Raw genomic sequence first — 24,858 nt, forward strand, 5'->3', positions numbered from 1 at the left:
TCTGCGTCTGGGACACCCTCCCTTCTGCACCGTGACAGCATGTACACATCTGTGTTTCACAGGCCCCTTCTGCTTTTGTCCTGACCCCAAGAGGCAAGCCATGTCTTCCTTCAACAGATTCTCCTGATCATATCCTATATTCCAGGCAGTGTTCTTTTGTGAAGAAGACACAAGAAACCCTCCTTAAAAGAGCTCCATTCTTGCGGCAGTAGACAGTTACTAAAAAAAAAAAAAAAAAAAAAAAAGGAAAACAAAACGGGCCAGGCGCGCTGGCTCACGCCTGTAATCCCAGCACTTTGGGAGCCCGAGGCGGGCGGATCACGAGGTCAGGAGATCGAGAACATCCTGGCTAACATGGTGAAACCCCATTTCTACTAAAAATACAAAAATTAGCCGAGCGTGGTGCACCTGTAATCCCAGCTACTCCGGAGGCTGAGGCAGAAGAATCGCTTGAACTTAGGAGGTGGAGGTTGCAGTGAGCAGGATCACGCCACTGCCCTCTAGCCTGGGCAACAGAGCAAGGCTCTGTCTCAAAAAGGAAAAAAAAAAAAACAGGAAAGGTGGCATGCAAGTGTGAGGGTAAGCGTGTTACAGTTTTTTATGGGGTAATCAGGGAAGCCCTCACTGAGAAGGTGGTGGTTGAGCAAAGCCTCAAAGGAGGTGAGGGGTGGAGCCTGTGTCCAGGCAGAGGGCACAGCCAGTGCAAAGGCCCTGTGAACAGGACTGTACCTGGCATGTGAGGACCTATGAGGAGGCCCGTGGCTGAGGGAAGGTGGAAGAGATGAGATCAAAAAGTAGAGGTGAAAATTAGCCAGGCGTGGTGGTGCACTTGAACCCGGGAGGCAGAGGTTGCAGTGAGCCAAGATCACGCCACTGCACTCCAGCCTGGGCAACAAAGCGAGATTCTGTCTCCAAAAAAAAAAAAAAAAAAAGTGGAGGTGATTGAGAATAGATCATAAAAGGCCTGACATCTAAAAGGAGGGATGTGAACCATGGAGGGTTTTGAGAAGAGGAAGGAAAATAAGGATGACTATGACTCCTGAGGAGTGCACCATGAGCAGAAACTGGAGAGCAGTTAGGAGAGTTGGAGTAATCCAGATGAAAGCTGATGGCAGCCCTGGCCGAGTGGTGAGAAAAAGTCAGATTCTAGCTAGGTGGGATGTGACAGAGAGCAGTTTCCAGAAACTCCGAGCTGATGGCCCAAAGCAGGAACATGGAGACCTGTCGCCTGAGATGGGAAGTGTAGGCAAAGGAACAGGCTTGGGGAGGGATCAGGAGTTGATTTTGGATATATTATACCTGATGTTTTGATATGTCCCTCGACATCAGGGTCAAGAGGTTGAAATAAAAACGTAGGTGGCATCGGCCGGGCGCGGTGGTTCATGCCTGTAATCCCAGTACTCTGGGAGGCCGAGGCGGGCGGATCACGAGGTCAGGAGATTGAGACCATCCTGGCTAACAGTGAAACCCCGTCTCTACTAAAAATACAAAAAATTAGCTGGGCGTGGTGGCAGGCGCCTGTAGTCCCAGCTACTCGGGAGGCTGAGGCGGCAGAATGGCATGAACCTGGGAAGCGGAGCTTGCAGTGAGCGGAGATCGCGCCACTGCACTCCAGCTTGGGTGACAAAGTGAGACTCTGTCTCAAAAAAAACAAAATGTAGGCGGCATCAGCATGTAGGCTCATTAACAGTCAGACTGAGACCTGGCTATTGGATTCGGCATTGTGGATGTCACTGGTGGCCTTAAATCAGGCCTTTTCTGGTGCTGTGGGAGCCAAAAGCCAGGCTGGAGTGGATCCAGAAAGGATAGGAGGAAACATATCAGACATAGACAAGTCTTTCGAGGAATTACACTATCAAGGGGAGCAGAGGGTGGGGGGGCAGATGTAGCTGGAGGGAGAAATGTGGTCAATATTTTTCAAAATTCAAGCATTCGGGCCGGGGTGGGGGGTGGGGGGGCGCTATGCTCAGCAGTTACAGTGTTGCAGTTTGCATTATGGACATTTAAAATACAAAAATACCCAGAGCTTTGAGAGGCTGAGGGAAGAGGATCACCTGAGCCCAAGAGTTCCAGGCTGCAGTGAGCTATGATCGTGCCCTTGCACTCCAGCCTGGGCAATAGAGGGAGAAAATAATAAAATATAGGCCGGGCATGGTGGATCAGGCCTGTAATCCCAGCACTTTGGGAGGCCGAGGCAGGCAGGTCACCTGAGATCAGGAGTTTGAGATCAGCCTGGCCAATGTGGTGAAACCCTGTCTCTATTAAAAATACAAAAAAATTAGCCGGGCGTGGTGGCAGGCGCCTGTAGTCCCAGCTACTCGGGAGGCTGAGGCAGGAGAATGGTGTGAACCCAGGAGGCAGAGTTTGCAGTGAGCCAAGATCCCGCCACTGCACTTCAGCCTGGGTGACAGAGCGAGACTCTGTGTCAAAAAAAAAAAACAACCCAAAAACAAAAAACAAAAATTAATCTGGCTTGGTGGCAGCTTCCCGTAATCCCAGCTACTCGGGAGGCTGAGGCAGGAGAATCGCTTGAACCCGGAAGGCAGAGGTTGCAGTGAGCCAAGACCGCACCATTGCACTCCAGCCTGAGCGGCAAGAGCGAAATTCGGTCTCAAAAACAAACAAAACAAAAGAGCTGGGCATGATGGTTCGTTGCCTGTAATCCGAGCTACTCGGGAGGCTGAGGCATGAGAATCACTTAAACCCCAGAGGCAGCGGTTGCAAATCTCCAGGGCCTGAGATCGTGCCACTGCGCTCCAGGTTGGGAGACAGAGTGAGACTCTGTCTCAAAAATAAACAAATAAATAAAAATAATCAAATATAAACAAAAGTAGAGAAAACAGGGTAATGAGACCCCACGTACTTATCACACCAATTCAACAATTAATTCACGGTCAAATGTGATTCTTCCCTACACGCCCCCTCTCTGCCCCCACAGCCTGGATTTATGTGGAAGCAAATCCCAGAGATCTTTTTTCTGTAAATATATCTTTTTTCAGTTTGCATTTGTAAAAAACGATGACTCTTTTTTTTTTTTGAGACAATGTTTTGCTGTGTCGCCTAGGCTGGAGTGCAGTGGCAGGATCTCTGTTCACTGCAACCTCCGCCTCCTGGGTTCAAGCAATTGTCCTGCACTCAGCCTCCTGAGTCGCTGGGATTACAGGCGCGAGCGCCACCACGCTCGGCTCATTTTTTATATTTTCAGTAGAGACGGGTTTTCACCATGCTGGCCAGGCTGGTCTCGAACTCCTGACCTCAGGTGATCCACCCGCCTCGGCCTCCCGAAGTGCTGGGATTACAGGCGTGAGCCACCACGCCCGGCCGAGGAATCAAAAAGACAACCATAATGCCATTTTCAAACCTAAAGTAATAGTAATACGGAGACGGGGAAATGAATGATACCTCGCTTTGACCTTTGTCCATAAGCCCTAACTCTGGATAGCTGGCCCCACCACACACATAATCGTGGCCTTGACGTCAGTCCCCTGACCCCGGACCCTTATCTCGGCCTGACTGTACTCTGCCCTTAACCTCTAGCCCTAGTCGACTCCATAACCGTGGCCTTGGCCCCAGTCCCCCTGACTTGCGGACTTCAGGCCAGATACTGCCCATATCCCCTTATGAAGTCTTGGCCAAGCAACCCCTAGGTTGTACGTTTTCTCTCTAATGATTAAAGAGGCGGTGCTAAGCTGCAGACGGACTTGCAACTCAGCCAATGGTGTAAGTCAGGCGGGAGGTGGCGCCCAATAAGCTCAAGAGAGGAGGCGGGTTCTGGAAGAAGGCCAATAGCCTGTGAAGGCGAGTCTAGCAGCAACCAATAGCTATGAGCGAGAGGCGGGACTCTGAGGGAAGTCAATCGCTGGCGCAGGTACCACCAATGGCTTTTGGCGGGGGCATTCCCCAACCCTGCCCTCTCTCATGACCCCGCTCCGGGATTATGGCCGGGACTGGGCTGCTGGCGCTGCGGACGCTGCCAGGGCCCAGCTGGGTGCGAGGCTCGGGCCCTTCCGTGCTGAGCCGCCTGCAGGACGCGGCCGTGGTGCGGCCTGGCTTCCTGAGCACGGCAGAGGAGGAGACGCTGAGCCGAGAACTGGAGCCCGAGCTGCGCCGCCGCCGCTACGAATACGATCACTGGGACGCGGTGAGACCGGCAGCGCCGGGGGCGGGGGACGGGGGCTCGTCGGGGGCGCGGCCTGGGGACGTGGAGCACCAGATGGGGCGAGGACACGCTGGGGGCGGTACCTAGAGCGGGGATTTGGAGCGGGGACAGAGGAGACGAGCGCCGGGACCGGGCAGGGCCACACTGGGGGGCGGTTACAGTACCGTTTAGCGTGGGGGCGGGGCTACGGTGCTGGGGTTGTGGGGACGGGGTCGGGCGCAGGGATGGGGCGGGGCCACGCTGGGGCGGGGACAAAGGAGGCAGCGCAGGGATGGGGCGGGGGCACTCTGGGGGCGGGGACAGGAGGCGAGCGTAGGGACGGGGCGTGGCCACGCTGGGGGCGGGGACAGTGGGGACCAGTGCTGGGATGGGGCGTGGCCACGCTGGGGGGCGGTTACAGCGCAGTCGAGCGTGGGGGTGGGGCCAGGGAGTCGGGTGTAGGGTTGGGGTGCGATTACGCTGCGAGCAGTTACTGTGCAGAAGAGCGTGGCGGCTGGGATTGGGGCGTGGTCAGGTCGTCGAGCGCATGGATGGGGCGGGGCCAAGCTTGGGGCGGGGTCCGAGGAGTCAAGCGCCGGGATGGGTTGGGGCCATGCTGTGGGGGGGACGAGGAAGTCGAGGTTTAGTGAGGGCAGAACCACGCTGGGGCGGAGATAGGGGAGACACATGCTGGGATGGGGCAGGGCCTTTTTGGGGTCGGTAGCTGTTGCAGGGATTTGGGAGCCGGGCTATGGTGGGGGCTGGGCTGAAACTCTGGCTGTGGGAGGGGCGGGACCTGGGGGATGAGGACCTTGGGGTCACGGAGAGCACTTTTGCGATCTGGGACCAAGGTTAGGGGCGGAAACGGATGTGGAGCCAGATGATGTTGAGCGACAGAGACAGGACACTTGGGTGGGGTCAAGTTGTAGGGAGATTCAGCCAATTGAATGCTGGGGCCGGGCCAGCATTGGGGACCTGGAATTGTAGCCTCAGGGTGAGTACTAAGGACTGAGGTCACACCTAGGTAGGGCCATAGTTGAGGGGCTAGGGGAGTTTGAGTTGAGGGCAGGGTCAAGAGTCACATAGGGAAACCAGCCCCTTGCCGTTTTCTGCCCCTCCTTGCCTCAGTTTCCTTGTTCCCTCTGGGAGCTCCCAGGCTTAACCGAGCTCTCTGTGCAGGCCATCCACGGCTTCCGAGAGACAGAGAAGTCGCGCTGGTCAGAAGCCAGCCGGGCCATCCTGCAGCGCGTGCAGGCGGCCGCCTTTGGCCCCGGCCAGACCCTGCTCTCCTCCGTGCACGTGCTGGACCTGGAAGCCCGCGGCTACATTAAGCCCCACGTGGACAGCATCAAGGTGGGCAGAGGCTGGTGCCTTGGCACTCCCAGCCAGGGGGTAGGCAGGCCCGGCCAGAGCCTGACCCATCCCCACGCCTCTTTTGCAGTTCTGCGGGGCCACCATCGCCGGCCTGTCTCTCCTGTCTCCCAGCGTTATGCGGCTGGTGCACACCCAGGAGCCGGGGGAGTGGCTGGAACTCTTGCTGGAGCCGGGCTCCCTCTACATCCTTAGGTACCTCCAGCCAGGCAGCACCCACCCCTCCAAGAATGTGCCATCCGCCCACCCTGTGCCCTGGGTACTTTCCCTCAATCCAGCCCTCCCCGAAGACGCCTTTACCCCACGTGTGGGAGGCAGCAGGGGGCTGGAATCCAGGTCTGCCTGGAGCAGGGGCTGCCCTCCTTGCACCCAGTCACAGCCTGTTTCCTCCTGCAGGGGCTCAGCCCGTTATGACTTCTCCCATGAGATCCTTCGGGATGAAGAGTCCTTCTTTGGGGAACGCCGGATTCCCCGGGGCCGGCGCATCTCCGTGATCTGCCGCTCCCTCCCTGAGGGCATGGGGCCAGGGGAGTCTGGACAGCCGCCCCCAGCCTGCTGACCCCCAGCTTTCTACAGACACCAGATTTGTGAATAAAGTTGGGGAATGGACAGCCTAACTGGGACATTGCAGTGGCTGCTTGCGGGGGCCGGGATCTGCAGGGGAACCCAGGATGGCACTGGCCCATAGGGAGCTCCAGGTGTGGCTGGCTGGACACATGGTCAAGGTCACGAGGCCGGGAGAGTGGTGTCCTTTATTGCACTCACTGCTGGTCGCCCCAGCCCACTCGCCTCCTCGTTGTCTCTGCATCCAGGTCTCCAATAAATAAGTCAGCCGAGCTCCCCCAGCACTGCAGCTCCTGGGTGCCAGGCTGGGCACCCTCAGCCACCACAGCCGCAGGCAGCTGCCGAGAGCTGGGGCAGCTGCTGCCAGCGGTGGCGGTCGTCGAGGAAGGCCACGTCGGTGTAGCGAGTGGGCCGGCAGCAGGGCCCGCCGTGGGCTCGGCCCTGGCCCTGCAGCCGGGCCAGCGCCAGGCCATGCTGGGTGCGGGCACCACGGGGGCAGCTGCCGGCGCAGTAGCGGAAGATGACCTTCTCCTCTGAGGCGTAGCCCAGGCCTAGCTCTGCCACGGACAGGGTCAGGCTCCACAGCTGGCATGGACCAGACGGGGCTCGGCGCAGGCGGGCAAGGGGGCGGTGGGTGCCTGTGGGAGGGAAGGGCGCTGACAGTGAGCAGGGTCAGGGCTGGGGAAAGTTGGGAAGTCACAGAGGGTCCCTGGGAGTCCTTACCCAGCCAGGTCCCTCCAGCCTTTGCCACCTGTTCAGACGAGAACTCTCCATCGGCCACGGGAACCCCACGGGCATCAGGGCCCCAGCCCTGTCCCAGCTGCAGGGACAGGAGCAGCAGAGAGCCCAGCAGGAACTTCCCTACGGCCATTGTGACGGGCAGGTCCTGAGGGTGGGAGCTGTGCCCCAAATTTATGCCCTGCCTGGGCTGGGAGCTAACCTCTTCACTGCCGGCCCCTGCAGCCAGGAGGCCCCACGTCTGCACCAGCCCATCTCCTGCGCCCTCGAATCCAGGCATCTGCTCCTTCTGCCCCACACCCCACCCTTCTAAGAGTTAAGGGCTCACCCCCAGCCTACCCCACCCCGACATTCCACACAGCCATTTCCGACGCCCCAGACACCCCCTGATTTACGAGTGCTGTGCTGGCGGCCAGGGCAGGCAACTGGTGTTCCCCCTGACCTGCTGCCTGGAGCGGAAGTCAGGGGGCTTCATGGGACCCCAGTGGGGTCCCTCCCCACTAAGTCAGGGTGCTAGGGCTCAGGATCCCCCACGTGTGTCATGTGCCAGGTGGAGCATATGTGAGTGCTGGGAAAGGTGGCTTGGCAGGGGACTGAGTCCACGGGAACCCTCTATGGTGGCTCCCGCCTGGAGGATTAGGACATCATGCCCCTGTCTCCGGGCCTGGCTGAGCCAGCATCAAAACAGGAAAAGGGAGAGGCCTGGGGACAGCCAAGGGTGGGGTCACAAGGGGACAGGGACGCCTGTCTTGGGAAGGCCAACCTGAGACCCCTATAACTGCAGCCCCATCCTGGGATCTGAGCATGTCAGAGCCCCCGGGGCGATGGAGGCTGTCCAGGTCATGGTAACGTCTAGCACGATGCAGACAGATAAGGGCTCTCGAGGCTTCCATACCCAGCCCCGTGTGAGCCCAGTCCCCTCACCGGTACAGGGGAGCTCCTCAGAACCCCTCCTACTCGGCTTGGTGAGGAAAGAGATGGGCACTTAGAGTGTAAGGCAGTGCCCGTAGCTTCGAATGCAAAAACAAGCAAACAGCTTGTGATTGTCCGAAGGGGTGCTTGACTCTAAGCACCCACAAGATTGGGGAAAATCAGAAAACCCTCACACACAACCCGTGTGACCCAGGTGCACCCTGTGCTGTTGGTGGGGGTATAAATTGCTAGCAGCTCTTTGGATAAGCAGCTGCTACTGGGGAATTGTAAATTACACCCTCTGCCCTAGGAGCCCTGTTTGTGGGGTTCCTTCCACACAGGCAAGTGAAACAACCGGCACAGGGACATCTGATGCCTTTTTCATATTAGGAAAGTCTGGAAGTGGCCTCAACTCCATCCACGGGGGATTGCTTCGATGATTATGTTGTGATTTTTCTTACTGAAGTGCTTATTGAGATAATTTTCCGATGGAAAGAAAAGCCTGGGCTTGGCGTGGTGGCTCATGCCTCGGGAGGCTGAGGCGGGTGGATTACCTGAGGTCAGGAGTTTGAGACCAGCTTGACCAACATGGTGAAATCCATCTCTATTAAAAATACAAAAATTAGCTGGGCATGATGGTGGGCACCTGTAATCCCAGCTACTCGGGAGGCTGAGGCAGGAGAATTGCTTGAACCTGAGAGGTGGAGGTTGCAGTGAGCTGAGATTGTGCCATTGCACTCAAACCTGGGTGACAGAGTGAGACTGTCTCAAAAAAGCCTGGCCGGGCCCAGTGGCTCATGCCTATAATCCCAGCACTTTGGGAGGGTGAGGTGGGAGGATCTCTTGAGGTCGGGAGTTTGAGACCAGCCAGGCCAACATGGCGAATCCCTGTCTCTAATGAAAATACAAAAATTAGGCCGGGCGCAGTGGCTCACGCCTGTAATCCCAGCACTTTGGGAGGCCGAGGTGGGCAGATCACCTGAGCTCAAGAGTTCAAGACCAGCCTGGTCAACATGGTGAAACTCCATCTCTATTAAAAAATTAGCTGGGCATAGTCCCAGCTACTCGGGAGGCTGAGGCAGGAGAATCGCTTGGAACCCAGGAGGCAGAGGCTGCAGTGAGCCAAGATTGCACCACTGCACTCCAGCCTGGGCAGCAGCATGAAACTCCGTCTCAGAAATAAACCCAAAAAACAAATTAGCTGGACCGTGGTGGGGCGTGCCCATCATCCCAGCTACTCAGGAGACTGAGGTAGGAGAATTGCTTGAACCCAGGAGGCGGAGGCTGCAGTGAGCGGAGATCATGTCACTGCACTCCAGCCTAGGCGACAGAGCGAGACCCCATCTCAAAAAAAAAAAAAAAAAAAGCCTGAAGTCACCGAGAATTAAGCAACGGTCCTGGTATTTGAACCCAGGTCCTCCATGAATGCAAAACCCCTGCTCCTAACCACAGGGCCTCACCACCCAGCCTCCTTAGATGAAGGCCCAGGCAGTGGGGATGGCTGGGGCGAAACTGCTGAGGCAGCGGCTCCCTCCAGAGCTGCCTCCCTGCTGCCCAAGAAGGCCTGGTGGGAGAAGGGGGAGGGAGGTTGGCCTGAACTGGGACATTCCGAGGAATTAGCCGGACATCTCAGGCATTCCTGCTCGGCAGCCAAGGGCTGCAGAACTGGGTGGGGAAGACTTCCACCTGCAAGTTTCCAACCACCGGCAAGACAGAAGGGATCGCCCGGAAGATGGGTTCAAAAGTAGTGGCTGCAGGCAAATTCCATTTCCAGCCATATTAATGTTTCCAGCCACATTTTCCAGTTCCATTTCCAGGAACTGGAAAAGCCCTCCCTTACAGAATGCCTGGCAATGCCAGATCAAATATATGCATGACCGAGCTTGTAAGAAGGCAGAAGCCCCCTGAAACATCACTGGGAACCTGAAACATAGGGACCCGCAATCGGGGCGGTGGGGGGGTTGGCTTTGGTGGCCACCTGCAAGCTGAGAACCACACACAAAATGGGCTGGGGCTGGCGCTCCTGGGTAGCTAGCGAAAGCCAAGGCGGAACCATCTGGAAGGACTGCCTGCAAAGTAGGCCACCCCGGATTCCCACAGAGCCCCCAGCTGGCCATGAGCAACCGATCCCAAATCACAAGAAAATCTATCACTAAGGGGAGTCAGAAGAAACAAAGGATGCCCGGGAACTTCAGCTTCTAGGTTTGTCAGACCTCAGTCAGGATGCGCAAAATAAAAACATCAGCCAGGCATGGGTGGGTGCAGTGGCTCACGCCTGTAATCCCAGCACTTTGGGAGGCCGAGGCAGGCAGATCACCTGTGGCCAGGAGTTCGAGACCAGCCTGGCCAACATGGTGAAACACCGTCTCTACTAAAAATATAAAAATTAGCCAGGCGTGGTGGCGGGCACCTGTAATCCCAGCTACTCGGGAGGCTGAGGCAGGAGAACTGCTTGAGCCCAGGAACCAGAGGTCACAGTAAGCCGAGATTGTACCACTGCACTCTAGCCTGGGCAACAAGAGTGAAACTCCGTCTCAAACAAAAACAAAAACACATTAGCCAGGCATTTAATGGTACACGCCTGTGGTCCCAGCTACTCAGGAGGCTGAGGTGGGAGGATTGCTTGAGCCCACGAGTTCAAGACTGACCTGGGCAATACAGTGAGACCTCACCTCTACAAAAAATTAAAAAACTAGCTGGGCGTGGTAGTGTGCACTACTTGAAAGGTTAAGGTGGGAGGATCGCTTCAGCCCACGAGGTGGAGGTTGCAGGGAGCCAAGACGGTGGACACTGCAATCCAGCCTGGGCAACAGAGCAAGACCCTGTCTCAAAACCTAAAATATAAATAAAAATAAAACCATGAAAGATGGGACCAAAACATAAGGAATAAGACATTATCCAAACAGAGTAGCAGATCTAAAAAGGAAACAAAGAAATCTGAGCAATTTATTTTTTTTTTATTTATTGAGACAGAGTCTCACTGTCACCCAGGCTGGAGTGCAGTGGCGTGGTGTCAGCTCAGAGCAACCTCCACCTCCCAGGTTCAAGTGAATCTCGTGCCTCAGCCTACAGAAGAGCTGGGACAACAGGCTCCCGCTACCATGCCTGGCTACTTTTTTTTGTGTGTGTGCCAGGATTTCATTCTGTCACCCAGGCTAGAATGCAGTGGCACCATCATAGTTCACTGCAGCCTTGAACTGGGCTTAGCCTCCCAAGTAGCTGGGACTGCAGGCGCTCACCATCATGCCCAGCCAAAACTGAAGACTTACTGGGCTATGTGGTGGATAAGTCACAGCTGAAGAGAGACTTAGGGAAGTGGAAGGGAGAACTGTAGAAGTTACCCAGTGGGCAGCACAGGCCCTTGGTCAGTGTGAGGGAGGCTGAGCCAGGAGGAGGAGGACAATAAGAAGGCCTAACAGGCATCTGAAGATTCCAGAAGGAAGGGCCAGAGGAGGAGATAGCTTAACTTTTCCGGAATTGCTAACTACGGGGCCCTGGGAGTCAGGGAGCAGGATGGCAAAGGGGCACTGAGAGCCTGAAGTTCTGGAGGGCAGAGCCATGTATTGGACAGAGCCTCACTCCAGGATGGCGAAGGGGCAGTGAGAGCCTGAAGTTCTGGGGGGCAGAGCCATGTATTGGACTGAGCCTCACTCCTTGAGGGAGAAGTGCATTTTGTCGTTGATCATCTTGCGCTCGGGGTTGAGTCGCTTGAGGATCTGGGCCAGCACGTTCACTGTCTGCTCGCTGCTCAGCCCTGTCTTCTTGGTCTGGAACTTTTTCAGCAGGTCCTTAGTGGTCATGGGCTTCCGTGTCAGGTAGCGGCGCACGGCATCCTCAGTCACCTGCACGTCGCTGAGGATGGGAGGACGGGGAAGGTGGCCTCAGTGAGATTGTCCCCAGTAGCCCTTGCCCTGCCCCCTGCTGTCCTCGTCAACTTACCCGCTGCTGGGTGTTGTCTTGCCTGATGGTGGCTGGGGTGTCGACTTCCCGGACAGGCTCTGGGGTCCCGCGTCCAGCCGCAACCGCTTGGCTGCAGGCATCTCGCTCACCCGCTTCCCTGTGGGAGTGGGGTCAGGGCTGAGTCTTGCGGGCAGGAGGCAGAACCCCTGGGCAGGACCCCAGGCTGGGCAGTGCCAGGATTAGGGTTCAAGGGGATCAGGGAGAGACAGGCCTCCACCCGCATCTCCATCCCCTCTCTGTCCTGAGCCCCAACAGAGGTCGGGAGGCTGTGGCTGTGGCTGTGGCTGTGGGGAGTGGGGAGTGGGGAGCGGGGAGTGGGGAGCGGGGAGGCCACGGGCACTCACCTTGCTCGAGTTTGCTGGCAGCCGCCCGCAGGGTGGAGGAGGTGCTGCCACCCTCTGCGCTGGGCGTGCCTGGGCGGCTGTTGCCCCTTGAGCTCCCTCCCGATGGCTTCCGCTCTCTCTTGGGTGGCGTCTTCTTCTTCTGTGGAGGTCAGGGTTGGGAGGTGGGTGAGTCTGCAAACAGACGCCCAGGCCTCCCCCGCCACCGGGCTGGGCCTTACCGCCATGAAGAGGGCTGAGGAGGCCTCGCTGTCAATGTCGCTCTCCTCTGAGCTGTCCGACTCCTCGCTGCTGTCTGCGGGGCACAGGAAAGGGGTCAGGGCCAGAGCAACCCCGGGACCCGGTGCCCACTGGTACCTCCACTGCAGATGAGGGAGGCCTGCAGGGGAGAGGGGAGGAGGCGGCAGGGCGCCAGGGCCCGACCCGAGCCTCCAATATGGGGGCCACATGCGCCGCACCTTTCCTGCGCTTCTTCTCCTGCGGGGTGGGTGCCTTCTTCTCCTCCTCCTCCTCCTTGTCCTCCTCAGGCGGCTTCTCCTCCTCACTCTCCTCACTACTGTCGCTCTGCTCATCGACACCTGGGAGGGGCAGGGTATGAGCAAGAGCAGGGAGGCACCGCCCCCATCTCCCCGGGCCCGCCCAGCCACCGCCTACCCTTGGGCCCCTCCTCCTGCTGTGGCGCCTTGGCCTTGCTCTCAGGCTCCTCTTGGGAGCTGCTGTAAGACAGGGACGGCCGAGGATGAGTGCGTGCCGCGAGGCCGCATGGGGTCTCACAGCCGCCTCCCGTCGGCCTCACCTGGAGCCGTCTGACATGTAGTCCACCTCTTGGCCCTCGAAGTCCCCATCATCGCTGTCCTCGAAGGCCTCGTCGTCTGAACCCTTCTTCTTCTTCTTCTTCCTGCCGCCCTTGGCCAGCGGCGCCTTCTTCTTGGCCTTGGGGACTCTGCCGCCTGGGAAGGGAGGAAAGGAAGGAAAGGAGGGAAAGCGAGGAGGAAAGCAGTGGGTATTTATTGTGTTTTTCACATTTTGTGCAGTTTTGACATCCTGGGGGGCCTCACTGACTGGGGAGACTGCCCCTCCAGGGCCAGCCCAGGAGCTCAGCTCTCCTAAACAAACTCCCGGCAGACCCCACACCCCCACCCACCTTCTCTAGCGCTCACAGACCACTCCCCCTCTCCCAGACCACCCGGGCGAGGCACCTGATAACCAGGGACACAGCCCCTACAGCCCGGAGCGCACAGGAGTTATTGAAACTGGTCAACCTAGAGTTGCAGTTTCTCATAGGAACCCCCGTAAAGGCCACAGCCAGGCCAGGTGCAGTGGCTCATGCCTGTCATCCCGGCACTTTGGCAGGCTGAGGCAGGAGGATGGCTTGAGCCCAGGAGTTTCAGACCATCCTGGGCAACAGAGTGAGTGAGACCCCAGTCTCTACAAAAAACACAAAAATTAGGCCGGGCACAGTGGCTCACGCCTGTAATCCCAGCACTTTAGGAGGCCGAGACAGGCAGATCACCTGAGGTCGGGAGTTTGAGACCAGCCTGGCCAATGTGGTGAAACCCCATCTCTACTAAAAATACAAAAATTAGCCAGCGTGGTGGTGCATGCCTGTAGTCCCAGCTACTCGGGAGGCTGAGGCAGGAGAATCACTTGAACCTGGGAGGCAGAGGTTGCAGTGAGCCGAGATTGCGCCACTGCACTCCAGCCTGGGCAACAGAGCAAGACTCTGTCTCCAAAAAAAAAAAAAATTAGCTGGGCATGGTGGTGCACACCTGTAGTCCCAGCTACTCAGGAGGCTGAGGTGGGAGGATCGCTTGACCCTGGGAGGTCAAGGCTGCAGTAAGCTGTGATTGTACCACTACACTCCAGCCCGTGTGAGAGAGAGAGAGATCCTGTCCCCCCCGCCAAAAAAAAAAAAAAAAAAGGGCCATGGCTCAGCTCTCCCGGGCTCTGGCCTTGCCTCCTGACTGACATCACTGCTCCTCCAGGCGGCCTCGCCTGACTCATTCTTTTTTCTCTGAGACGGAGTCTCTCTATGTTGCCCAGGCTGGAGTCCAGTGGCGTGATCTCAGCTCAACACAACCTCCATCTCCCGGGTTCAAGCAATTCTCCTGCCTCAGTCTCCCGAGTAGCTGGTACTAGAGGCGTGCACCACCATGCCCAGCTAATTTTTGTGTTTTCAGTAGAGACACGGTCTCACTGTGTTGGCCAGGCTGGTCTCAAACTCCTGATCTCAGGTGATCTGCCTGCCTCAGCCTCTCAAAGTGCTGGGATGACAGGCGTGAGCCACTGTGCCCGGCCCCACTTGCCTCTCATTCTAGGGCCGCTGTGAGCGACGGTAGACTTTGCCTTCACTGGCACTGCCTGAGCAGGCACCTCTGTGACCTAATGCCCAGGCGCCCGTACTCACCCTCCTCACCGCTGGCATCACTGGCATCGGACGACATCTCCAGGTCGTCCTCCAGGTCGTGGATGCGCAGCTCGCTTGCCTTCCTGCGGCCGCGTTTCTCCTTCTCCTCCTCGTCCTCGTCCTGGTCCTGATCCTTGAGCCGCCGCTGCTGCATGATGCTGAAGTGGTTCAGCACCTTGTTCCTCCTGCGGGCCAGGCACAGGGGGGCTCATGCCGGGCCTGGCACCACCCTGCACCTGCTTGCAGGGGGCGAGCCCCAGGGCACCACCCACACAGCCTTCAATGTGATGTGGCCCCCGGGGACTTGGGCTGTGGCACAGGACTCCCTGAAACCACACGGATAGAGCCAGCCCTTCCTGCCTTCCCGTTCTGCCCCGAGTCCCTCAAAGAGCAGGTCCCCATGTGCTGCTGGAGTCTCAGCACCTCCCTCGGACTCAGAGTCTGCCCCAATCCAGTCACACTGGTTTCTTGCTATTTTTTTAATTATTTTTTTATTTTCTGAGACAGAGTATCGCTCTGTCGCCCAGGCTGGAGTGCAGTGATGCGATCTCGGCTCACTGCAACCTCCGCCTCCTGGCTTCAAGCAATTCTCCTGACTCAGCCTCCCAGATAGCCGGGGTTCCAGGCGCCTGCCACCACGCCCAGCTAATTTTTTTTTTTTTTTTTGTATTTTTAGTAGAGACAGGGTTTCACCATGTTGGACAGGCTGGTCTCGAACTCCTGACCTCATGATCCACCCACCTTGGCCTCCCAAAGTGCTGGGATTACAGGCGTGAGCCACCGTGCCCAGCCAGATCTTTTGTTATCTTAATTTATAGATGTATTTTTCTTTAATGACAAAACATACTGTTTCCACTGGAACAATGTAACGTTGTCTCATTGCTCAGGGAAGCTTTAAAAAACAGGACTGCAGGCCAGGTTGGGCGCGGTGGCTCATGCCTGTAATCCCAGCACTTTGGGAGGCCGAGGCAAGTGGATCACCTGAGGTCAGGAGTTTGAGACCAGCCTGAACAACATGGTGAAACTTCATCCCTACGAAAAATAAAAAAATTAGCCGGGCGTGGTGGCATGTGCCTGTCGTCCTGACTACTCAGGAGGCTGAGGGAGGAGAATCAATTGAACTCAGGAGGCAGAGGTTGCAGTGAGCTAATATTGCCCCACTGCACTCCAGCCTCGGTGACAGAGTAAGACTCTGTCTCCAAAAAAAAAAAAAAAAAAAAAAAAAAGAAGGACTGCATTTAATAGGAATGCATCTAACATGGGCAAGGCCCAGGCTGGTGTGAAAGATAATGAAACTGCTGCTTAACACGGTGAGTGGCTTTACCCCACTGAGCCATGCACCAAAAAACAGTGACAGCTTGGTGCAGTGGCTCAAGCCTGTCATCCCAGCACTTTGGGAGGGGAGGCCGAGGCTGGAGGCTCGCTTGAACCCAGGAGTTTGAGACCAGCCTGAGCAACATGGTGAGACACCATCACCATTTGTTCTTTTCTTTTCTTTTTTTTTTTTTTTTGAGTTGGAGTCTTGATCTGTCACCGAGACTGGAGTGCAGTGGTGTGATCTTGGCTCACCACAACCTCCGCCTCCTGGGTTCAAGCAATTCTCCTGCCTCAGCCTCCCGAGTAGCTGGGATTACAGGTGCCCGCCATCATGCCTGGCTAATTTCTGTATTTTTAGTAGAGATGGCGTTTCACCAAATTGGCCAGGCTGGTCTCTTGGCCAGGCTGGTCTCGAACTCTTGACCTTGCGATCCGCTCTCCACGTGCCCAGCCTGAACAGTTCTTAGCTAAGTAGATTTAACATCTGATCAAGAGATGGCATGCTGGCCAGGCACCGTGGCTCACACCTGTAATCCCAGCATATTGGGATGCCAAGGCGGGCAGATCACTTGAGGCCAGGAGTTAGAGACCAGCCTAGGCAATATGCTGAAACCCCTTCTCTACTAAAAGTACAAAAATTAGCCAGGTGGGGAGGTGCACGTGTGTAGTCCCAGCTACTCACAAGGCTGAGGCAGAATCGCTTAAACCCAGGAGGTCGACGTTGCAGTGAGCCAGTGAGCTGAGATGGTACCACTGCATTCCAGCCTGGGTGACAGTGAGACTGTCTCAAAAAAAAAAAAGAGACGGCATTTCTCCTTTGGTTAACATCCAGGTTTTACACAATTCTATAAAATGCCAAATTCTTCTCCCTAAAACTTACAAAGCAGATTCTAAGGAAAATACAGCAAAAGGGAACCTGCCCTCCCAGCAATGATTGATCGACTGATTTTACAGTGTAGCCCCAGGAACTCAACTAAAGTGGAGCAGGCAGGCAGACCTGGGGGCTGTTGTTCCAGGGGAGCAGGGGTACAGAAACTGCCCCACAGGCTCGGAGGCTCATGACCTGGTGGGGAGGATGCTCTGACTTCGTGCCATTTACCGGGGTTGCTTTTGGAGCTGAGCCAACCTACGACTCTTCAGAAATTTTAAAACCAAAGAAAATGATTAAAAACTAAAGCAGGGGCTGGGCGTGGTGGCTCATGCCTGTAATCCCAGCACTTTGGGAGGCCGAGGCGGGCAGATCACGAGGTCAGGAGATTGAGACCACGGTGAAACCCCATCTGTAGTAAAAAAATAGAAAAAAATTAGCTGGGCATGGTGGCGGGCACCTGTAGTCCCAGCTACCCAGGAGGCTTAGGCCAGAGAATGGCGTGAACCTGGGAGGCGGAGCTTGCAGTGAGCTGAGATCGCGCCACGGCACTCCAACCTGGGTGACAGAGTGAGATTCAGTCTCAAAAAAACAAAACAACAAAACTAAAACAGGCCGGGCGTGGTGGCTCACGGATGTAATCCCCACACTTAGGGAGGCTGAGGGGGGCAGATCACCTGAGGTTAGGAGTTTGAGACCACCTGGCCAACATGGTGAAACCCCGTCTCTACAAAAAATACAAAGTTAGCCAGGCGTGGTGGTGCATGCCTGTAATCCCATTTCTCTACTCGGGAGGCTGAGGCAGGAGAATTGCTTGAACCTAGGAGTCGGAGGTTGCAGTGAGCTGAGATTGCACCACTGCAGTCCAGCCTGGGCAACAAGAGTGAAACTCAGTTCAAAAAAAAAAAAACACACAAACAAACAAAAAAACACCAAAGAGGGAAAAAGGTGTTTTATTTGTTTTGTTCTGAGACAGAGTCTCACTCTGTCGCCCAGGCTGGAGTGCAGTGGCGCCATCTAGGATCACTGCAAGCTCCGCCTCCCAGTTCCCGCCATTCTCCTGCCTCAGCCTCGCGAGTAACTGGGACTACAGGCGCCCACCACCACGCCCGGCTAATTTTTTGTATTTTTAGTAGAGACGGGGTTTCACTGTGTTAGCCAGGATGGTCTCGATCTCCTGACCTCGTGATCCGCCTGCCTCGGCCTCCCAATGTGCTGGGATTACAGGCGTGAGCCACCACACCCAGCCGAAAAAAGTGTTTTTTTAACCTTTGGGAGCCATCGACTCTTTGAGCATCTGCTCATCTGTGACCTGTGCAAATGCCATTTGTAGATGCGTCCAGAGTGCCCTCCCCACCATCTGCAAGCACCCTAGGGTGGTGGTGGCCCTACGGTCTCATCCAAAGCCATACATCCAAGACCAAGTGCTCTGGGCCCCCAGCCTCGTCCCCCTGCCCACAGTCACTCTGCACTGGCCTCATGCACTGTGTCCCTCCACAGCCCTTAACTGCACCCGCCCCCCCTCTGAGGCCGATGTCACTGCTAGAGAAACCCTCCTCGGGTGCCCTGCCTGGAGCTGCTGCCCTGCAGTGGATCAGGCTGTGTGACCTGCGGCCTGCAGAAAGCCAAGGGGGCAGTTAGACCCCACCCTGCTCTGCCAATTTGAGCTCCGGGTCACAGACTCTGGCTCTGGCAGCACCCTCTGGGTGCCCCATTGTGGCCCTAAGGCCTCCTATCTGTTTCTTCCTGAACTGACAGCTCTGAGACGGCCGAGTGGGGTCTGCCCTGGTTACCCCTGAGTCCCCAGCTCCCAGCACACGGCCTGGTGATATACCCACGGCAAGGCACCCCATTTCCCTCACTTCTGTCCCCAGCCACCACCCAGCCCACTCACCTCTCCCACTCCTCCTCGGCCTCCTCGGCAGTGAGCGTGCGGTGCCGGGCCAGCGGTGTGAAATTGTACCAGTTGTGCACGGGGAAGGCCTCGAAGGCCCCGTCGGGGCACTGGGTGAAGATGTAGTAGGACGTGTTCTCTGTTACGCCTCCCTTCTTGATGCCCTTGAACCTGCAGGGAGCCACAGTCATGGCCTGGTCCATTGGGACCAGCCCCAGCCCCACCGTGTCCCCCCGGGGCCTGACTCCTTTATGGCACTTGCCATAGGAGGAAGACCAAGGAATGCCCATGAGGCCTGGGCAGGCCCTTCAACCACCTGGGCCTCGTCAATTTCCACATCTGGGGAACAGGGCCGGCGCACCTACCCTGCAAAGTGCTGGGCATGTGCACATCGGGATCATTTCTGGAAAGACCGTGTGAGATTATCTCAGGAGAGCCCAACCCTGCAGTCAAACTGTCTACATTTGCCTCCAGCTCTGCTATCTGTGGGCCACACCCGGGAAACTGAGGAGCCAAGTGAGAAGATGGGGCGGGAAGGCATGGCCAAATATTTTTTTTTGAGATGGAGTCTCGCTCTGTCACCCAGGCTGGAGTGCAGTGGCACAATCTCAGCTCACTGCAACCTCCACCTCCCGGGTTCAAGCAATTCTCATGCCTCAGCCTCCCGAGTAGCTGGGATTACAGGTGTCCGCCACCACACCCAGCTAATTTTTGTAGTTTTAGTAGAGACAGGGTTTCACCATGTTGGCCAGGCTAGTTTCGAACCCCTGACCCCACGTAATCTGCCCGCCTCAGCCTCCCAAAGGGCTAGGATTACAGGCGTGAGCCACCGCGCCCAGCCATGGCATGGCCAAATCTGAAGTGGACACCTGGCCCGGGCCACCATTCCCTCAAGCCTAAACAACTGCCCAGCCTCCTTGAGGCCTCTACCTCATACTTTTCTACCCCAAAGTTCTGGACAGTCTGGGTGAGTGCCTCTTCCCTGCCTACAGCTTTCCAAGGCTCCGCTGGGCCCAGCACATCCTGGCACCCACTGCCCTGTGTGAGCTGCCTGTGTCTGTCACTATCACCCAACTGCTGTGCCTGGAGCACCCTTCATCAACCTAACCTGGACCCCTCCTGTTCTGCCCTCAGTCTGCCTCCTCTGAGAGGTCATCTCAAGTGTCATGAGCCCCCAGGGCTGGCCACCTAAGCTTCCTGCACTGTGGCACTCAGAGCTGCCTCAGAGCCAGGCACAAGCACCAACTCAGTGAACTGTCTTCAAAAACACAACCCCAAGGCCTGGGCGGTGGCTCACGCCTATAATCCCAGCACTTTGGGAGACTAAGGTAGGAGGATCACTTGACCCCAGGAGTTCAAGACCAGCTTGAGCAACGCAGCAAGACCCCATCTCTACCAAAAATACAAAAATTAGCCAGGCATGGTGGGGCGTGCCTGTAGTCCCAGCTACTCAGGATGCTGAGGTGGGAAGATCTCGAGCCCAGGAGTTGGAGCCTGCAGTGAGCTACGATCGCACCACTGCACTCCAGCCTGGGCAACAGAGTGAGACCCTGTCTCAAAATAAATAAGTAGGCTGGGCGCGGTGGCTCACGCCTGTAATCCCAGCACTACGGGAGGCCGAGGCGGGAGGATCGCAAGTTCGAGACCAGCCTGACCAATATGGTGAAACCCTGTCTCTACTAAAAATACAAAAATTAGCTGGGCGTGGTGGTGGCAGGCACCTGTAATCCCAGCTACTCAGGAGGCTCAGGCAGGAGAATCACTTGAACCTGGGAGGTGTGGGTTGCAGTGAGCCGAGATCGTGCTACTGCACTCCAGCCTGGGCGACAGAGCAAGACTCTGTCTCAAAAAAATACAAGTAAGTAAAATAAGATAACATAAATAAATAAATAAATAAATAAATAATAAAACCCTACAGGGATGGAAGTGCCAGCACCTCCGCTGCAGCAGTGGGAATCTGAGGTTCAGAGAGGGTACCCCACAAAGTATGTAAGTTGAGGCCTGGGGATGTGGACTGGTCACTAGGCCGGCACCGCCACCGCCCCGCCACTTACTTCCTGCCTGATTTGCCGTTAACCCGGAGCAGCCAGGGCTGGTCCTCGGGCCGGAACTCCTTGAGGACGATGCCGTACTTCTTCCTCCGAGCCTCCTCCCGAAGCTTGCGGTTGAACTCGCTGCCCGCGCCCGATTCGGGCATCTCCTCCTCTTGGTAGATTTTCTTGTTGCTCAAGTCCCGCTCCAGCCGAGCCTACGGGAGCAGGAAGCAAAGCCTCTCAGGGTCCCTGGCTTTGCTTGGGCGGTGCCCCCCTCCAGGAACGCCCTTCCTTGCCCTAGGCCAAGCTCTAGATGCTCAAAACCAACTTACCACTTGGCAACAAGGGAGGAGAACGGTAGCCTTTGACAAATCTGGGTAAAGGGAATTTGGGTGAGCCTTGCGCTCTATTTTTGCAACTTAAAAGCTTGAAATTGTTTCCAAATTAAAATTAAAGAGAAAAAGACCACCTGGTGACCATCAAGCAGGCCATCGGAGGCAAAATTCCTTATCTGAGGAATATAGAAGTAATTAATTAGACTTCCCTATTATCTACAGCAGGCATCTGGTTCCAGGATTCTTTTGCAAAAATGTGTAAGTGACTAGAATTTCCACACATCTCCAGAATGCATGCATATCGAAACTCACTGTGCTGTGGCTCACACCTGTAATCCCAGAACTTTGGGAGGCCAAGGCAGAAGGATCACTTGAGCTCAGGAGTTTAAGACCAGCCTGGCATCAGAATGGCTTGAACCTGGGAGGCGGAGGTTGCAATGAGCCGAGATCATGCCACTGCACTCCAGCCTGGGTGACAGAGTGACACTCTGTCTTAAGACAAAAAAAGGCCGGGCGCGGTGGCTCATGCCTGTAATCCCAGCACTTTCGGAGGCCAAGGCGGGTGGATCACGAGGTCAGGAGATTGAGACCATCCTGGCTAACACGGTGAAACCCCGTCTCTACTAAAAATACAAAAAATAAGCCGGGCATGATGGCGGGTGCCTGTAATCCCAGCTACTTGGGAGGCTGAGGCAGGAGAATGGCATGAACCCGGGAGGCGGAGCTTGCAGTGAGCCGAGATCCCGGCGCTGCACTCCAGCCTGGGTGACAAAGCAAGACTCAGTACCCCCCGCCAAAAAAAAAAAAAAGACCAGCCTGGGCAACATAGTGAGATCCTATATCTATTTCTTAAAAATAAAAAGGCTGGGCATGGTGGAAGGCTGAGGCGGGTGGATCACTTGAGGTCAGGAGTTCAAGACCAGCCTGACCAACATGGCGAAACTTCGTCTCTACTAAAAATACAAAAATTAGCTATGCGTGGTGGTGGGCGCCTGTAATCCCAGCTACTTGGGAGGCTGAGGCGGGAGAATGGCTTGAACCTGGGAGGTGGAGGTTGCAGTGAGCCCAGGTCGCGCCACTGCACTCCAGCCTGGACAAGAGACTCCATCACAAAATAAAATAAAATAAAATAAAATAAATAGAAAGAAACTCATTGTGCAACACTTGCTGACATTAAGGCACCAAAATCTCTACAAATGTAACAATTTATCGTGACCTATGTGGCTAATATGATCCGAATTACCCTTAAGCTCTTGATTTAAGGTCCATATATATCATTTCCAAAACACTCTAGAATCAGCCACATCTCATAACCTCCACTGCCTCCAGTGCCCTGCCAGGACTCACCTAGACCAGTCCAGTTGCTTCTACCTTGGTCTCCGTTTATTTGCCCTCAAACCCACAGTTTGTCTCCCCATAGCAGCCAGATCACACTACAACTTCCCAGTTGAAGACGCTTTAATGGCTCCCAAAGTCCTTTCTAGAGCCTCTGATGGCAGGGGCTCTGGGAAAGCCCCCAGCCCAGTCCCCTCCCTTGCCCAGATAAACCTTGGCCAAAAATGTCCAACAGTGGGCACAGCTTCTAAATGTTCTCCTTTAAGGAGAGGCGTCCGGTGGGCCTACCAAACGTAACTTACAGGGACACCCAGGAGCTAGGCCTGGGCCTTTGCCATTTCCATTTTTTTTTTTTTTTTTTTGAGGCAGGGTCTTGCTCTGTTATCCAGGCTGGAGTGCAGTGGTACAATCATAGCTCACTGCAGCCTTGAACCCCTGGGCTCAAGTGATCCTCCTACCTCAGCCTCCTATGTAGGACTACAGACCCACACTATCAGCCCCAGCTAACTTTTTAATTTTTTTGTAGAGTTGGGGTCTTGCTATTGTATTGCCCAGGCTGGTCTCGAACTCCTAGCCTTAAGCAAGCTTCCTGCCTCAGCCTCCCAAAGTGCTGGGATTACAGGTGTGAACTACTGCACCCAACCCTTTGTCATCTATCTTTTCTTCACTTGGAGAAAAGTGAGAAAATTAAGACTTAGTGACTATGACAGTTAAGCAACTATCACAATCACCAAGGTCAGGGTCAAGTTCTCTCACCACCCCAGCCCCTGACCCCCAGGACTCAGAGACTTACCTGATTCCATGTAGCAAAGTTGACTTTATCGGCTGCATTAAAAGCCATGATGTTATATTTTTTGGTTGTATTCCTGGAGTGGATTAGAAGAGGTAGTGTCAATCCAATACAGCAATTCAAACATTAATTTAATCAGTCAATGCTATTGAACCATTAATTCAATCAGCCACCCAACCGGATCGTTAACTCAATCAAATCATTACTTTAATTCAAATCACTCAATTCAATTGAACCATTAATTCAATTCAATCATTCCATTCAATTGAATCATTAATTCAATTCAATTCACTCAACAAACCCACCCAGCTTCATTCAGCCTGTTTTGCCTGGCAACACTGGATACGGAAGACTCCAGGGATTCCCAGTCTGCCAGAGAAGCTAGACCCATCCTCTCCCGACCCCAGGCAGAAGAAGAGCAGATGGAGGGACGAAGATTTGGGGGAACCCAAGATGTGGAGATTATTGTGAACTCAGCCTTGGGGAGGAGGGAGGACAGGCAGGGAGTATTTCCTGGAGGAGGAAGATACGGGAGCTGAGTTTTGCAGAATCATCAAGAATTCACCCAGCAGAGTCACAGTTTAGGGGTTGAGGGGAGGCACTCATGGCAGAGGGAACAGGATGTACAAAGGCCTGGAAAGGAAAGACAGCCTGACCACGTTGAAACAGGACGAGGAATATGTCCTTACAGCTGGCCTGGGCATCATGGGACCATATACTCCTCGAAGGTTAGGCCAGAGGGCTGGATCGCCGTGTATTAATGCACTCATTCGTTCATTCGTTCAAAAAAGCAGTGTTGTCCCCAGAGAAGCCTCAGCTTAATCCCCCCTGCCCTGCCCTCCAAGTCTCTCCCGGTCTGGAGGGAGAACCACAGACAGGGCCAGAAACGCCTGGCTAAGAAGATCGTGAAGGTTTTCATTTTTAGGGGGTGGAGAGGAGTGGGAGATGGGGCTGGGGACTTACTTAGGAACTCGAACGACGTATTCAGTGACATTCTGGCTGCTAGGGCCCTGCGGAAAGAGGAAGCGGTGAGTGAGGGGTTGCCGAGGTCGCCGTCGGAACCCCCGAACCCCGCCAAATCCACACTCACTAGGGCCGCCATGGGCAATGGTCAGTGGTTCCGATCTGGTCCGACCCGGGTTCCTTTCGTCTCCTCTGGCGTGCGCGTCCCTCGATCCCGGGGAAGCCGCCGCTCGGTGTCGGGTCTCTGTCCCTGAGCGAGGACCCCAACCCTAGGCGCCTCTGGCACTGGGAAAAGGTAACCGGAAGAGGCGCTCAAGCTACTCGGTCTACGCTTCTGCGGCCGCCTAACCCGGAAGCGAAACCCTCGAGCGGCCGCGTCGCGATGGCAACCTTCTTAGCGACTGTGGCCACCTCAGTGCGCAGTCACTTATGCTCCTCGGCGGCTATGGTCACCTCAAAAGGTCCACCACGGTCCCTTTTTAGACTCAGCAAACCTAAGCCGAGTCTGAGATAAACTAACGGGCCTCTGTCGCTGGCGCTCTTGTATATAACGCGGTTAACTTCATCAAATGGGGGACCGCCCTCTCTCGTGACGTCAGCACCCAAGGACCGTGGGGCATCCTGGGTGGGAAGAGGGAGACGACTCCCCCTTGCGGGCGCCCGGCACTTTGCGCATGCGCATTGCCGCTCTGGACCTGGGGGGGCCCAGAAGGCCGCGTCACCATAGCAACCGAGGCCTACTCGGGTCGGGTCGAACCACCGCTTGGCTCCCCATGGGCCTGTTTGGGGTTCATTTCCTCCCCCTACCCCGAAGGGGTGGACCCCGTCATTCCCGCAAAATGACCGAGGCGGGGACCCTTGTGACGTTGAGCCGAGCCAGGAGGGGTCAGAG

General features: G+C 55.7%; 3 protein-coding genes across 6 annotated transcripts; 1 reads left to right on the forward strand and 2 right to left on the reverse strand.

Annotated features, from left to right (window-relative positions):
- Positions 1-3,752: 3,752 nt before the first annotated feature.
- On the forward strand, positions 3,753-6,126 carry ALKBH7 (alkB homolog 7). Of its 2 annotated transcripts, none has more exons than XM_031004508.3 (4): positions 3,753-4,141; positions 5,318-5,491; positions 5,580-5,704; positions 5,906-6,126. In XM_031004508.3, exons 1-4 carry the CDS (start codon positions 3,938-3,940, stop codon positions 6,066-6,068), a joined length of 666 nt encoding a protein of 221 aa, XP_030860368.1. In that variant the 5' UTR covers positions 3,753-3,937; the 3' UTR covers positions 6,069-6,126. The 2 variants fall into 2 exon arrangements, with proteins under 2 accessions (XP_030860368.1, XP_030860369.1); XM_031004509.2 differs by lacking the exon at positions 3,753-4,141 and adding an exon at positions 4,719-5,132.
- A 100-nt stretch (positions 6,127-6,226) lies between these two features.
- On the reverse strand, positions 6,227-7,105 carry PSPN (persephin). Its single transcript, XM_004059841.4, has 2 exons — positions 6,797-7,105; positions 6,227-6,711 (listed from the first exon to the last, which is right to left on the reverse strand). Exons 1-2 carry the CDS (start codon positions 7,089-7,091, stop codon positions 6,389-6,391), a joined length of 618 nt encoding a protein of 205 aa, XP_004059889.1. The 5' UTR covers positions 7,092-7,105; the 3' UTR covers positions 6,227-6,388.
- Positions 7,106-10,659: 3,554 nt separating this feature from the next.
- Positions 10,660-24,848, reverse strand: GTF2F1 (general transcription factor IIF subunit 1). 3 transcript variants are annotated; one of them, XM_019016100.4, is made up of 13 exons: positions 24,094-24,848; positions 23,967-24,013; positions 23,007-23,079; positions 20,565-20,758; positions 18,511-18,681; positions 14,432-14,616; positions 12,821-12,974; positions 12,679-12,737; positions 12,483-12,602; positions 12,246-12,319; positions 12,028-12,166; positions 11,663-11,780; positions 10,660-11,575 (listed from the first exon to the last, which is right to left on the reverse strand). In XM_019016100.4, the coding sequence occupies exons 1-13, from the start codon at positions 24,103-24,105 to the stop codon at positions 11,371-11,373; spliced, it is 1,551 nt and encodes a 516-aa protein (XP_018871645.1). In that variant the 5' UTR covers positions 24,106-24,848; the 3' UTR covers positions 10,660-11,370. The 3 variants fall into 3 exon arrangements, with proteins under 3 accessions (XP_018871645.1, XP_018871644.1, XP_055227396.1); XM_019016099.4 differs by having other exon boundaries at positions 12,679-12,740; XM_055371421.1 differs by lacking the exons at positions 23,007-23,079; positions 23,967-24,013; positions 24,094-24,848 and adding an exon at positions 21,208-21,284 and having other exon boundaries at positions 12,679-12,740.
- Positions 24,849-24,858: the final 10 nt, after the last annotated feature.

Source organism: Gorilla gorilla, chromosome 20 (genome assembly GCF_029281585.2).
Source record: "Gorilla gorilla gorilla isolate KB3781 chromosome 20, NHGRI_mGorGor1-v2.1_pri, whole genome shotgun sequence".
In the NCBI taxonomy this organism is placed as follows: Eukaryota; Metazoa; Chordata; class Mammalia; order Primates; family Hominidae; genus Gorilla; species Gorilla gorilla.